The sequence below is a fragment of the Panthera uncia genome, chromosome C2, assembly GCF_023721935.1.
Source record: "Panthera uncia isolate 11264 chromosome C2, Puncia_PCG_1.0, whole genome shotgun sequence".
Taxonomy (NCBI): Eukaryota; Metazoa; Chordata; class Mammalia; order Carnivora; family Felidae; genus Panthera; species Panthera uncia.
Window position 1 is genome coordinate 2,075,932 of NC_064810.1, and position 14,834 is coordinate 2,090,765.

The 14,834-nt window shown below is 61.3% G+C and overlaps 1 protein-coding gene across 1 annotated transcript; it reads right to left on the reverse strand.

Moving 5' to 3' along the window:
• Nucleotides 1-4,453: 4,453 nt before the first annotated feature.
• Nucleotides 4,454-14,730, reverse strand: GATD3 (glutamine amidotransferase class 1 domain containing 3). The gene is made up of 7 exons (XM_049627753.1): nucleotides 14,508-14,730; nucleotides 14,033-14,085; nucleotides 12,217-12,330; nucleotides 11,162-11,281; nucleotides 8,578-8,670; nucleotides 6,527-6,683; nucleotides 4,454-5,309 (listed from the first exon to the last, which is right to left on the reverse strand). Exons 1-7 carry the CDS (start codon nucleotides 14,634-14,636, stop codon nucleotides 5,181-5,183), a joined length of 795 nt encoding a protein of 264 aa, XP_049483710.1. The 5' UTR covers nucleotides 14,637-14,730; the 3' UTR covers nucleotides 4,454-5,180.
• Between the last annotated feature and the right edge of the window lie 104 nt (nucleotides 14,731-14,834).

Here is a 14,834-nt window from a genome sequence, read left to right on the forward strand (position 1 = left end):
AGACAATGTGGTGCTGGTACCAGCACAGCTAAACAGACCAACGGAACAGAACAGAGAGCCCAGAAATAGATCCACGCAAAAACAACCGAACTCGGACAAAGGCGCAAAAACAATATAGTGGGAGAACTGTCTATTCTACAGAGGGTACACGAACAACTGACTATTCACATGCAAAAAACCAAATCTTCACAAAAATGAACTCAAAATGGGTCACAGGCATAAATGTGCAAGGCCAAACTATAAAACTCCTAGAACATGACATCAGAGAAAGCGTGGTCGGCCCAGACGGTGAAGCCTTCTTAGGTCAACACTGAAGGTACAATCCGTGAAGGACATAACTGATAAACTAAAATTCATTCACAGTAAAAACAAGCACATTGCCAAAGAGCCCGCCAAGTGTGAGAACACAAGCCACCAACTGAGGAGACTTTGATGAAGTGCTAATATCCACAGGGCTTTTTTTTTTTTAATATTTTTTAAATTTATTTTTGAGACAGAGAGAGACAGAGCATGAGCAGGGGCGGGGTAGAGAGAGAGGGAGACACAGAATCCGAAGCAGGCCCCAGGCTCCGAGCTGTCAGCACAGAGCCCGACGCGGGGCTCGAACTCACGAGCTGTGAGATCATGACCCGAGCCGAAGTCAGATGCTTAACCGACTGAGCCACCCAGGCGCCCGCCCCCACAGGACTTTTTAAATTCAACAAAATGAACAACAGATTTTAAAATGGCCAAAAGACCTGAAGAGACACCTCACCAGAGAAGACATACAGACATCACACGTCATCAGGGAAACGAAAATGAAAACGACAACGACGTCACCGTGCACCCACGAGAACGGCCACAACCCGGAACCCCGACAACACGGATCGCTGGCGGGGACGCGGAGCAGAAGGAACGCTCCCTCACTGCTGGCGGGAAAGCAGAGGGGGGCAGCCGCCGCGGAGGAAGGTTTGCCGGTTTCTTACAAAACCGAACACGCTCTGACCATGCGACCCAGCGGTCGTGCTCCTTGAGGTCTACCCAGAGGAGGTGAACGTTCACGTCCACACGACAACCCGCAGGCGGATGTTTACGGCAGCTTTATTCATAACTGCCAGACCTTGGAAGCAACCAAGGTGCCCTTCGGGAGGTGATGGGCAAACACACGGGTGCGTCCAGACGACGGGATGGTATTCGGCGCTAAGAAGGAGTGGGCCGTCACGCCACGAAGACACGGGGGGTCCGCAGGTGCATCTCACTAAGTGACAGCAGCCAATCTGAAAAGGCTGCATCCTGTACGATTCTATCTGTGCGACGCCCTGGAAAAGGCGGGACCATGGAGACAACAGCAAGGTCAGGGGTTGCCAGGGGCTGAGAAGGGAGGGAGGGATAAATAGAGCACAGAAAACCGTCAGCACCAACTACCCTGTAAGACACCGTAGCGGGAGCTGCGTGACATTACACATTTGTCCAAACCCACGGAATGCGCACCACCGAGAGTGGGTCTGACGTAAACTGTGGGCGACGATGACGTGTCAGTGCAGGTTCGCAAGAGGCACCACCCAGTGGGAGACAGTGATAATGGGGGGGAGGTCTATGCATATCTGAGAGCAGCAGGTGTAAGGGAGCCCTTGTCAATTTTGCTGTGAACCTAAAATTGCTCTAGAAAACAGTCAGTACCGAGCAAACAGTGCTACCAAGGGAAGCCTTGCAGAAGAAATGCAGGAAAAGCAGGTGTCGCTCAGAGGTGGGGAGGGGTGAGGAAGGGGGCCCTGGAGCTGGGCTGAGGGCAGGCATCCACCGGTACATTCAGGCCGAGCCTACCCTCCTTGGGGCTCCCGGTATACGTATGAGGCTGGTGTCTTCCTTCCCGGAACCCCTGGCCCATGCAGAGGGCAGATGAGAAACCTGTAACGCGTAGATACAGAGCACGAGCTCACAACAGCGGGCCAGGGGGTGTGGGACGCCTTCTGGGGGCTGATGTTAAAGCAAGGAGCCGAGGGGCCAGGGGCGCTGGGCTTTCTGGGTGGAGGGGACAGGACAGGTGAAGAGAGGCCCCGCGGGGGCAGGGCCCAAGCCACGGGCATCCTCCTCAGCCTGTCCTCTGTGTCAAGGGGCTTCTGGGCACCGGAACCGCCCTGTCGCGGACACCAGCCACGTCACCCGTACCCTCTGCCGCCCCACGCCGGTGCCACCCTTGAATTAACTCTCTGGCCGTAGGTTCCGGGGTTCCATCTGGAACGTTGTTCACACACGGCCAGCCACCTCGCATTCACCTGTCCCCCCCCCCCCCCCCCGGGACAGTGCCTGCCACGCAGGAGGCACTCGTTCATCGTCAATGAAGAGATGGCCGCACCCCCTTGGTTCCGGTCCGCTGGGCCACTCTCCGGGCTTTCCCGACGCTTGGGGTTTACTTCCAGAGCACGGGCTCCAACGCGGGTCCTTCCGCCTGACCTTTCAGCGTGGGGCAATCCGGGCCCCCTCCCACAGCTGCCGCAAGGATTAAGTGAGCGGGTGCGAGTGCCGCTGGGCTCTGGCACGTGGAAGCCACACACGCTGGCGGTCACCGCACGCATCGCGGCGGCGGGATTTTAGGAGGAAAGGCGCGCGTGTCCTTCTGAACTGGGAGAGCAGATACTTCGTCTCTTTGAAAAGGGACAGGAGGGACGGCGACGGCCAGCACGCAGAACTGTGCGAACGCTACGCCATCACACAAGCACTTCTGTGGGGACCATCCCTCACGTTCTCCCCGCCCCCTCTAGGGCCCCTCCGGGGAAGCACAGCGAGAGGAGGTGACAGCCAGCCAGCCTGCCACTTCCTGAGCACGGGCTCTGGGTCCCGCACCACCTGACGTCACCCGAGCCCCGTGGGGAGACCCCCGAGCGGGCGGAGGCGGGAGGGGGCTCCAGGTGGTGCCAGCGGCGACCCCTGCGCAGGGCCCAACTCCCGGGGGCGCCGTGGCCACGTGGGGACTGCTCCCGGGCCACCGTGCACGGCCCGCAGAGCAGGTGAATTCGTAAACGCGGCCTCCAGACAGACCACTGACATACGGGTAGAGAGAGACAACAGGGAGCGGGAAGACGCCTTCCTGACCTGGGGAGCGAAGTTCAAGACAACCCCACACACCGGGGAGGGCGGGGGACGGGCCTGCACAAGCACTGGGAGGGGCTGCTCGTCACGGCCCCTTGAGGAAGAAAAGGGAGTAGACACGTGCAGCCCACGTACCCACGGATGACGTGTAACCAGAACGCACGAGTAGCTTCAATGAGAAACCTAACCACGTGCTTCACCAAACCAGATCGTCAGAAGGCCGAGAAATAGACAAAAGGCAATGGGCCTCAGCGGACGTCAAGGAGACACCAGAAAAAAACAAGGGCCACGCCATCCATGCCCACCAGGTGGCGGGGAGGACACAGAGGAGGCCGGCCAGGCCCCAGCGCCACATGGACCCTCCCCACTAAAGCCAAGCTCGAAACATCCCTGCAACCCGGCGGCCTCACCCCTGGATGTGGCAACAGCCGGGGCCACGACACGCGCCAAAACACCGACAAGGACATTCGTGAAGGCAGCGCTCGGGCGACATGGGAAAGCCCCAGTGGAGAAGCCCATTTGGGAACATTTCCACAGGGAAAAGCCTGTACACAGAGCCAGGACGTGCACCATCCCTGGTGGCGGGCGGGGGGGGGGGGGGGGGGGGTGTGTGGCAGGGACGGGTCCTCTGGTTCCACAGCTGTGTTCGCCTTGTGATAACTCTGTGAGCCACACGCTGGTGATCCAGCACCCCCCCCCCCCACGTGCACAGGTGTACAGGGAACAAGTGTTTCCACAGACAAGTTTCTTAAGAGAGAGGTGGTCGTCCGTGACCTGACCTCTGACAGGCCCCAGGACAGCGCACAGGGCAAGGACCATCCCGGCCAGCGAGGCTGGTGCCGGTGGGTGTGCCGAGGGGGCTCCTGCTTCAGCGGGGGAAGGTCAGGCCGCAGAGAACGGAGTGCCCACGGAGGAAGGGCCGGAAATGTCGCGGCCGGCTGGCACAGACACCAGGCGAGCGGGGGGATCGGGGGGCACGCGATCAGGCATTACTGCCCTGTCCACAGGCCCTGCTCTCCGTGCTCCCCTCCAAGCCCGGAAAACCACAAGGCTCATTGTCACTTACCTCTCACGGCAGCAGAGGGTGCTGAAGGGTGGCGTGGGGGGCCTGTGCCTCGGTGCCCCGTTCCCAGGCCAGCACCCACACAGTTCGGCGTCGGCTGCACCACACTCAACGGCCCGCCATGCCGACCCCCGCAGCTTTCTCAAAAGCAAATGAGGCACAGACGGACGCAATGGCAGCTGCGTGCGGGGACACCCTCCCGGGGGTCACGGGAGGCGGACAGAAGGAGGGATGTGCCACAGGGGGTGGAGCCTGCCCTGCACCCAGATGCCGCCCTCGACGTTTCTCCCCAAAACAGAAGCACACGCACGACAGACACCGGCTGGTGAGGCTACAAGATGCTTTATTGCCCCTGCTCTGTACATCCGACACCGGATTTTTGCCCGGTTTGTTGCTCGTGGCCTGGGACCAACCCGACGGTCTCCGCCCAGCAGGCCAACCACACAGACCGGCTGCCACACCCTCCCCCCCTCTCTGGAAAGCTAGAGCCCTGGTTTGGGCTCCCGCGTGCCAGCTTTAGGAGGCCCAACACGCGGCCGTCCCAGCGTCCATTTGGGAAAGCAAACTCCCCCGGCCTCAAATGAAGCCCCCGTGTCATTTTTGAACGCATTACTCCAAGTTACAGAGTTCTCAATCACCAAGAAGTTCAGTGACGTGGTTTCCCAATTACCAGACCCACAAACTTAAAAATTCTTCCCCCCCAGACACCAAGGACCCTACAGCCGGCCAAACCTAAGAGTGTGGGATGTCGTGCCCCAATTCTTCTCCTGAAAGAGCAGGTCCCATTTTAATCTCTGTCACAGGAGGATGTCAGCCGCCCCCGTGCCCGCAGGCACCAAGCAGGTACCAGCCGCAGGCTCAGCGCGGGCCCTGCCTGCCTCCACCGAGCGGAAGGAACGCCGTCCGCCGACCCCAGCCAAGGATTCCTCTTCAGACAAAAAGCACCCATAGATGCAAGCAGAGAATCGAATTCCTGCCACACGGCAGGCAGCACGGGAAGCCAGGCCACTAGCTCCACCTGGTGGAGGAGGCGGGGCTCACGGCGCTGTCACTTCCCACAGAGTTCTAGCACCTTCTTCACCATGGCCCCGATCCCGTCGTGGATGTGGTGGAGCGCCGTCTCGCACATGAAGGCCGGGGTCGTGACCACCTTGTTCTTCTGGTCCACGTGAGCTTCGTGCACGGAAGTTACGGAAAACGGTCACCCGGCAAGGACACACGGGTGGCGGGCGTGAAGCGCCACCCTGACCCCCGCCCCCGCCCACCCCCAGAGTGTGCTCCGCCGCCCTTCTCGATGGAGCTCCAAATGGGGGATCCTTCCTGCCGCAGTCCCCGCGGCCAGGGTCCACGTCCCGTGCCACTCACACCCCGTAACCAGAGCACACGCGTCCCGACCTCGGTGAGCCCAGCACCGGTTTCCTCGGACCCCTCACGGTGGCAGGCCCCACGGCACCCAGGCCCGCCTGCAGACCTGGGCTGCGCACACAGGAGCGCCGGCCCCACAGCAACCTCGTCTGAGAAACCGGAACAGAGAGCCGCTGCGAGCGTCTGCCACAAGAGGCCAGTCCGACCTGGGACCCTCCCCCGACACAAGCCGAGCTCTCGCCCTGGTCGGGCAGACGCCCAGCGCTGATGGGACTGGCCCTGCCCCCTCCCTATAAGGTGCCCTCCTGGACCTACTGCAAAGGCCCCGGGCCAGCTCCACCCACACAACTGCTGGATGGGCCGGCCACTCTGCGCAGGAGGGAGGTGGGCACTTAACCGAAACTGTCTGTAAGCCAAACAGCCCTCCAAGGAGAGAAAAGCACCTTCGAGACAGACACCCAGGGTCACGGTGTTGTCTCCGGCACCTTCTGGGACACCGTGCTGCTCTGTTCCTTGGGTCTGGGTCCAGGTGTGGACCTGGGTCGTGGTCGGCCCTGGCCTGAGGCTCTGTGTGCACAGTGCTCGGGCACCCGCAGGAGGATCAGGGACCAATGAAGCCACCGGGCTGGCTCCTGTCCACACCACCAGGGAACTTCCACCAAAGCCAGGAAACCCCCCGGTACTGCTCCCATCCACGGGCAGCCTCCACCCCACCGTGGGGCACAAGCTCACTCCCCTCACTGGCAGGCAGCTCCCAGCCTCCGACCCAGAAAGCCACCCCCGTTGAGCCCGAGGCCGACTGCTCGCCTGACCAGGTGGCCCTGTGTGCCTGGGGTGTGCCGAACCCAGCCCGCATCCACCAGGCCGACTTGGAAACACGGCCAGGGAGGGACACGTGCCGGCATCGGACCCTACACGTGTCACGCATGTGCTCCCAGGTGCCCCCGGCAGTGCAGCTCCCGGTTCAAGAGCCAGAGGAGGGGTCCCCGGAGCCACCGCCACCGCCACCCTGGCTGCCAGAAAGGATATGGTCACTCCCTTCACACAGTGCTTGGCGCCCAGGGCTTTGATGGCCTCTGCGGTCCCCGCGTAGGGCCACTTGCCGCCTTCCTCCTGCTCGTGGCCCACGGTGACCTCGACGCCGCGGAGCACTTTGGCTGCGAGAACGGGAGCGATGCAGCACAAGCTGAAGAGTGAAGGACAGGGTCAGCTCGGGACCACACGAGTGGACGCCAGGCCAGGGGGCGCAGCAAGGCACGCAAACCTCCCTGACCTCGAGGATGAGTGCCAACACTAGCCAGAGGGCCTGGCAGCTGAGAGGTGGAAGCCGGGCCGCCTGGGGCGGCCGTGGCCAACGGGGCGAGGGGTGTCGCAGGTGACACGAGCTTCCGCTCACTCCCCTACGGGCCACGGTCAGGAGGCACTCCCGACCAGTCGCTCCCGAGCACGGTGGTTCAGCCACACCAGACCTCTGGGCACCAGACATCACACCGGCGCCCTGCCCGTGTCAGCGCGCGCTCAGGGGGCACACGGGCCATCCACCATAGCGGCTATGGGCCGGGCCGCCCCAGCGTGTGACTGTCGGGGACTGCCCTCCCCTCACCCGGGGTCCACAACCCTTCCAGCCGCCGCCCAGATCTCTCTGGGCCGCCATGTTCCCACACAGGCCTCTCCTCTGGCTCATCTTCCACAGCACCCAGCTGGTTCTCCTGCGCGGCCTGTAAAGGCCCCACGTAGGAGGTATCCTAACAAGCCACGAAAAAGTGTCGTCAAAACAAACTTACACAGTGCTTCAAACCCCACAGCTAACCCGCCTACTTAGAAACCCCGGACAGAAATTTCCCCCAGCCATCAAGTTGACACAGTCCCTGGACCTAGTGTCTCCAGAGTGTCTTGTGTCGTGAGCCTGCACAGACACCCGGCGGCATCGGCCCTCAAGTGGGGCTGTCTGTGTGGCCGGCCGTGCTGGTCTTGGGCTGTGGACACCGAAGCAAGCCAAAGCCACGTGCTCCGGACAGAGGCCCCTGCCGGGACCGTTCCTGCACGGAGGTCAGAGGACATACACACAGGCGGCCGAGCCACCGGGACCCCTTGCTTCCACCTGTGCTCATGACAAGCAGGGCGCTAGGGTCCCCCTTAGCGCTCGGCCCACAGAAGTGGGTGCCGCTCCAGTGACAGCATTCTGGGGGAGAGAGGCGTGGAGCACGGCCGTCACCTGCTGTCTCTTCCGAGCAGGCCCGGGACTGAGAAGGCACCGTGCGAGCAGACACGCTCCCGACCTGCAGACCCGAGGCCGGCCCTGTTCGTGAGGAGGGGGCTCCCCGCAGAGTGACTGGGCGGGGACTGTCCTTGCCAGGCGCTATATCCCATCCAGGTGGGAGGGTTCTAACACAGCCCTGTTCACACAGATGTCAGAGGGGATCTGGAGTGCTCCCGTCTATGCCACAATGAGCTGTCTTCACTGCATCTCTCACCGCAGAGCTCCCGAGGGAGTCTCTCCAACCAGCAGACCCGAAGCCGTGCACTCTGCACGCTCTGGCGCACTGACACGGACAAACACCGACCTTCGTCAGAGCAGGGGCCAGGCGTCTGTGGAAGCCGAGTCTCAGGGGCTCAGATCTGGCAACAGGGGGGGGCACCATCGTGCTCCTGGTGGCAGGTGTGGCTGGCCTCACCCCCTGCCAGGACCCAGGAACTCGGACCTCGACAAGAGCAAGGTCCGGTGAGTTTGGGTGTGCAGACAAGTGTGAAAGACCCAAGCACGCAATGAGCGTGCAGGCCCAGAGGAAGGTGCTGGGGAGCGGTGCTCGTGTGTGACTGGCTCCAGCCTGCCCGGAGCGAGGACAGAAGGCAGAGGTCAGGAGAGGAGAATGAGCACTGGAAAAGGCTGGCGGTCAGGGAAGGACTGACTGGGGAACCTCCTAGAAGCTCTCTTTCCTGTGAAGTCACCAAGTGATACTGACCTAAGCACACAACTACAGAATTTTCCGAGCTGGAAGGTGCCTAGGACGCCCTGTGAACCCCTCAGCGAAAACAGGCTTTCAGGACGGTGCAGCCCTGCACTCCCCACCCCTACGTACCCGATAGGCTTGCCAGCCTCGTGGAACTCCTTCAGGACGCGCTCCACGTCTTTGTGGACTCTGCAGTCTTTTCCGTCCACGGCGAAGGTGCTCCTAGCACGAGAAGAGGCCTCTCACAGTTTGGTGTCCACCAGCCTGGGGCGCCTCCAACCCTACCCCACAGGCGTTATGTGTGGCTCTGCTCCCTCCCCAGCACCCGCGACAAGCAGTTCACGTGTGTGTCGTGTGTTTTGTACAATTACACGTACGTGTTTTTTTCTAACTTTATGTCAGAAAGAAGCAAAACGGCAGCGGAGGAGGGCAGCAGATGCCACAGCGAACCGAAGGTGACAGGTGCGCAGGCCTTGGACCTAAAGCCAGCAGGCCCCCCACTGACCAGGCGAGAAGCGCAGGTGAGATGACACACGGCTTCTGTCACTGCAGCGATGACTGCGGAGGCGTCCGGCGTGGCCCCCCTCCTACAGCTGGCGGGTGTGCACCACACTGCTCTGGGAGGCAACTGGTCACACCCACCGAATCCCAAAGGACACGCTCCCTGCCACGAGCCCCGTCTCTGGGCTGTCCGCTCTGCACACACGGCTCCTCCGTCCTGGGAGGTCCACGGCAGCGTCACAGCCCCAGGACCGGACAACGGTGGCGCGAGGGAGGTGTGCCACCTGAGGGGCTGCTGCATCCTTGGGGTGCGTGCATGTCCAAACGCAGCCAACTTTACTTTTTTTTTTTAAGGTTTTTATTTATTTTTGAGACAGACAAGGACAGAGCGTGAGCAGGGGAGGGGCAGAGAGAGAGGGAGACACAGAATCCGAAGCAGGCTCCAGGCTCCGAGCTGTCAGCACAGAGCCCGACGCGGGGCTTGAACTCATGAACTGCGAGACCACAACCTGAGCCGAAGTCGGACGCTCAACCGACTGAGCCACCCAGACGCCCCTCAACTTTACTCTTTAAACACGTGTCAACTGTACCTCCAAACAGCTTTCAAGACAAAAGGGGAACTGGAAACACGGGTGTCCATCAGAGCTGGGTCGTCTACCCAAAGGGATCTGCGTGTGTGGCTGTGAGGCGGTTAGAGGGCCACCGACAAGCCACCCCGTTGGCGGAAAACACAAAGTACAAATCACTGAGCTTAAGACACCCCCACCTCATTAGTTTAACACGACCACGCGTATGAACCTCTGGCGGAGGAAACACGGCCGGGCAGGAGCCTGAGGCCCCACAGGAGAGGAACCCGGTTCCCGCTGTGAACTCGCATCCCCAGCGAACTAGCCTTCCGCGTGCACACTGCACAACCAACAACCACAGCAGCCGCAGCCTCAGAGACCAAGGACACGGGAGCCTGCCTGACTTCTAGAAAGGTTGGGAAAAACGGGCAAGCGACCGTAAGCCACAGCTTCCCCCAGGGAAGTGGGTTCAGACAACAGCACTGACCCAAGGCCACTGCTTCCTTGAGCGCACAGACACGGGGCACACAGACACGGACCCACCGACAACCCAGCGCGCCTTGTGTCTGTTTGTAGTTAACTGAGCGTGGGTGGTCACTTGTGCCGGGGACACAACCCCGACAGACCCCCAATGTGCCCTCATCCTCAGGGAGGAGCTAAGGGTCACAGTAAGGCTCGTCCTCCCGACGAAAAAACCTCGGTCTGGCAGAAGAGGAAGTCCAGCCAGCAACTCAGGCCGTCCTCTGCCACCTACTGCCGAGAGGTGTGTGAAGGTGGCAGTCGCCTGAAAGGCTGGTTTTTGGAAGACAAAGTGGACAGGAGCGGGAGGCACTGCCACGAGGGGCTGGGAACGCGGGGCTGGGAACGCAGGGCTGGGATGTGGACGAAAGTTGTTCAGATGTCTGCAGGCAGAGGGGAGCCGCCAGGGGTCAGCGTACACATCAGGGAACCTGACGTCTGGCTGCAGGGCACCCACAGAGGCAGCCAGGGAGCTGCTGCACCGCCGTGGGGGGGGGGGGGGGGGGGCCCGGCCACCCCAACCAACAAGGGGGGGGGGGGGGGGGGGCCGGGGACCCAAGGCCCCTGCCCCCCCCCCCCGCCCTCCCCCGCCTCCGGCTTCCCACCCACGACGGCTGTGGCAGAGCCGCCTCGGAACGGATGTGCTGGATGGCGAGGCCAGTGCGCAGAGAGCTTCCGGGACGCGCACAGAAAGAGGATCTAAAACCCACAGGACGTCAGGCCAGAGCGAGCCCTCCCGGCTGCAGATCTAGTTACCAGGGTGACAACCAGAGAGCAAAACCTTTCCACTTGGGACCAGCATCTGAACGGCCCACCGGAACAGCAGCTTCACACGGACACGGAGACCAGCACGGCACAGGGTTAGATCAGAGAAAGCCCCAACCCCCCCGCCCCCCACCCCCCGCAGCAGCAGCAGCCCAGGAGCATTCTGGGAGAAGTGACAGGAAAAAGCACGTCTGGCTAACTGTTGACCTAAGCCCCAAGCTACGCCGGTTCCCTGTCACAGACCAGCTCCGTGCAGCCCTTTGGAACCTGAGCTCCCCAACGGCTGCTCGCGTCCCCACCCCGTCTCTGTCCCCGGCTTCGCTACAGGTGAAAAGCAAACACCCCAGAGACCCCACACGCACAGGTTTTTGGCGGCTCCGAAGCCTCCAGGGAAGATGGCAGCATCGTGATCCGCCGCGCTGAGCCGGGCCAGGTCGGTGATCTTGCCGCGGGCGATCCTTGCAGACTCCGTCAGAACGTTCCTGGGAAAGAACACAAAAGAGGCCGGAAGCAAACTTTAGCCTGCAGACTACAAAACGGGGCGGGGGTGGGGGGTGGGGGTGAGGGGGAACACTACCACAGGACAAGAAAACATGTACTCGGGCCAGGGAAGTGCACCAGCACTTGCACTCAAGGTCAGGACCTAGAGAAGGTGACACGGCCATTTGGAGCATCTGGAGTGCTCAGAACTGAGGACGGATGAAAGACAGGACAGAGCAGGGGAAGGCCAAGGTGCTGCACAGGTAAGCGAAGGAAACCAGGGTCAGCCACAGTAGGCGCCGTGCCGTGCTCCCCCAGGCCTTGCAGCCAGGACCAGTGTCCCAGGCAGAAAAGGAAGGGGGAGGGGTGGCTGACACCAGCTCCCAGGAGAAAGAGCGCCCCCTGTGTGAAGCCAGCGGGCAAGTGTGGCCGTCCCTGCACTGGAGCAAGACTGGAGGAGAAGGAAGGCTCTGAGAGCACAAAGACCGCACAGGCCTCAGTGACAGAAACACCGTTTCGAACCAGATCAGAGATCTGGGGCCCAAACAGGTGAACACGGCACGAGACCCAGCTGGGAGGCACAGCCTTGACCAAAACAAAGGTGGGGGGATGACCCTTGATCTCAGAGTAGTGAATTCAAGCCCCACCTAGGGTATAAATAGTACCAAAAAAAAAAAAAAAAAGTAGAAGTGGGTCAAAACAAAGACAGGAGGAACTTAGCCGGAATTTTCTATCCTTTCCGTGTTTTGGTAGGCATTAAAAGATAACAACAGCATGACCACAGGACAGCCTGAGGACGGGGGCTCTGAATGACTGAGTTCAGAACTCAGAGCACAGGCAGGGTCCCCGCCAGGACAAAGCCACCCAGCATGCCGGCTCTCAGGGCCTTTGTACCAGGCCCGTGCCCACATTCCAGGACGGAGGAGCAGGATCACACCTGGTCTCGCTCTCAGAAGGCTGCCCCTTGGTGTGGTCAATCACGTGCATCTGAGGGACGTCAGGAGCAAAGATCTGGACCTCAGCCCCGCCACGACTCAAGTGAACCAGTACCCTGCATGGAAGAAAATCACACAGAACTGAAACATGCCCAACCCAGCTTTACCTCTTAGCGTGTTTCTACAAGCAGGGTTTTTGCAGAGCGCCCTGCAGAAGTCTCTCGTGCACCTTAATATCCTACTTGCTTTACAAAAAGTTATAGTTGGCCTGCCGATGACCCAAACGGCCACAATCCAGATTCGCTGTCCCTGAACTAGCCTGCAGAGCCCAGCTAGTCCCCAGGCTCCCTTTACAAACCGGGGTGCAGGGACGGGTGATTCGACTGGTGTCCCAGCCTGGACCCCAGGCTGCTTCAGGGCGGTCTTCCTCCCACAGGCCAATCAACGCAGCCCTCAAGGGTTTGAGGGGGGCTTCCGGTCACGACACTCGCTCTCTCCCGCCTCTCCCATGATAGTCACAGGGCTGGGAGAGAGATACGCAGGTCTCCCTGAGGGCTGCTGTGTGCCAGGCACAAGTCCAAATCTGTCCCAGACACGGGGCTCTCACTGTCCCCCTTTCAGAGGAGGAGACATGAGGTGGGTGACCCGGTAGAACCACCCTGGGACTCAGGCTCTCGTCCTTGTAACCTGCAGGGTTCTCCACACAGGGCTCCCTGCCCACACCCCGGAGGTTTCACGCAGCCCGCTTGCTTTCTCGTGCCCCTGCTCCGAGCCCCGCTCTGGAAGCTCTCCTGGCCCTCTGCCGCCTGCCAGCTCTGCCCACTCCAAAGACCACTCCATGTCCAGTGCCCACACCCGCACACGCAGGCAGGTGCAGGATGGGGAGGGGCCTCAGGCTCCTCTGGGTACACTTGGGCCCTGCACTTGGGAGGCAGAGGTTCCCCAACCATGACCTAACTCTCCCTGCCCACCGACTCCAGATCTGACATCTACCAGTCCTGCTCACAGAAGCCTTTAATAAAAAGCCACACACTACTAACATCTGACAGGTTACATCAAAAACACTGTCCACAGCTGACCTGGCTGCCTCGTGCCTCACAGCCTTCTTTTAAAAACTTTTTAATGTTTATTTATTTCTTGAGATACACACAAACCGTGAGCAGGGGAGGGGCAGAGAGAGAGAGGGAGACACAGAATCGGAAGCAGGCTCCAGGCTCTGAGCTGTCAGCACAGAGCCAGAGGTAGGGCTCAAACCCACGAACCGCGAGGACATAACCTGAGCTGAAGTCGGACGCTTAACCAACTGAGCCACCCAGGCGTTCATCGCCCTAGAGTCATGATGATGCAATCTGACCTCAAAGTTAACCATGGGTGGGGTGCCTGGGTGGCTCAGTCGGCTAAGTGTCCGACTTTAGCTCAGGTCATGATCTCGCAGTCTGTGAGTTCGAGCCCCGCATCAGGCTCTGTGCTGACAGCTCAGAGCCTGGAGCCTGTTTCAGATTCTGTGTGTGTCTCTCTCTCTCTGACCCTCCCCCATTCATACTCTGTCTCTCTCTGACTCAAAAATAAATAAACGTTAAATTTTTTTTTTTTTAAATAAAAATAAAAGTTAACCATGGGTTTTAAACACGAGATGTATTACATGGTTGTCTCTGAGCGACAACGCTACAGCAGGTGGCACTTAGAGAACTTATCTCTGGCTCCCGCTTTGTGCCTCCCCGTGCCTGGTGGCTGCCTGGTGGCTCGTTTCCTCTGCCTTTCTAATCAAACATTTCTCCAAATGGCTCAGGAAAAGGCAGAGGGTCCTTCAGGGCTTACGCTGAGGCCTCGTGGAGCTCAGTCCCGTCGTAGACTCCGCATCCAGACAGCACCTGCGGGACAGCGCGGGGGGGGGGGGGGGGGGGGGGGGGGGGGGTCAAGGGGGACTCCACCTGGAGGCAGCCGGCCAGGGGGAGGGGCGTGAAGAAGGGACTTGCAAGGAGAGAGGTAGGGGGCGGGCCTCGGTGGGGTGGCGGTGAGGACCATAAGAACCGCCGCGGGCAGAGGTGAAGGAGGGCTGGGGGACGGCCCGGGGAGTGGGGGTGCTGCGAGGGGGTGGGGGTGAGGAGGGCCCGACCTTGGGAGGGGGAGGGGAGGGGCTAAGGGGGGCGGGCCTCGGGGGGGACGGGTGAGGAGGGCCCGACCTCGGGGGTGGGGGGTGAGGAGGGCCCGACCTTGGGCGGAACTGGATGGGAAGCGGCCGTGACCTCTGGCGGCAGCGCCGCCCCATGCCCGCCCGCCGAAGTCCGCTTACCAGCGCGACCCTGGCCCGGGGCCGCGGCGCGGAGCTGTGTAGGGCCGCGCGCGGGGCGAGTGCATGGAGCGGCGCGAACGCGGAGGCCGCCACCAGCCTGGGCGCCACCAGAGCCCTGACCGCCGCCATGACTGCGCAGGGACAGTGGGTCGCAGGGGCCAGCGACCGCGGAGGCCTGAGCGCAACGAGCGTGCTTCGCGCCTGCGCACAATGCGTCCGCCCCGGCCCAGACTCCCGTGAGCGCGCCGGTGGGCGGGGCCGCGCCTGCGCACCGCCCGCCCGCCCCGGCCCCTCTCCCGCCAGTGCGCTGGTTGTTGTCTGCGTGAG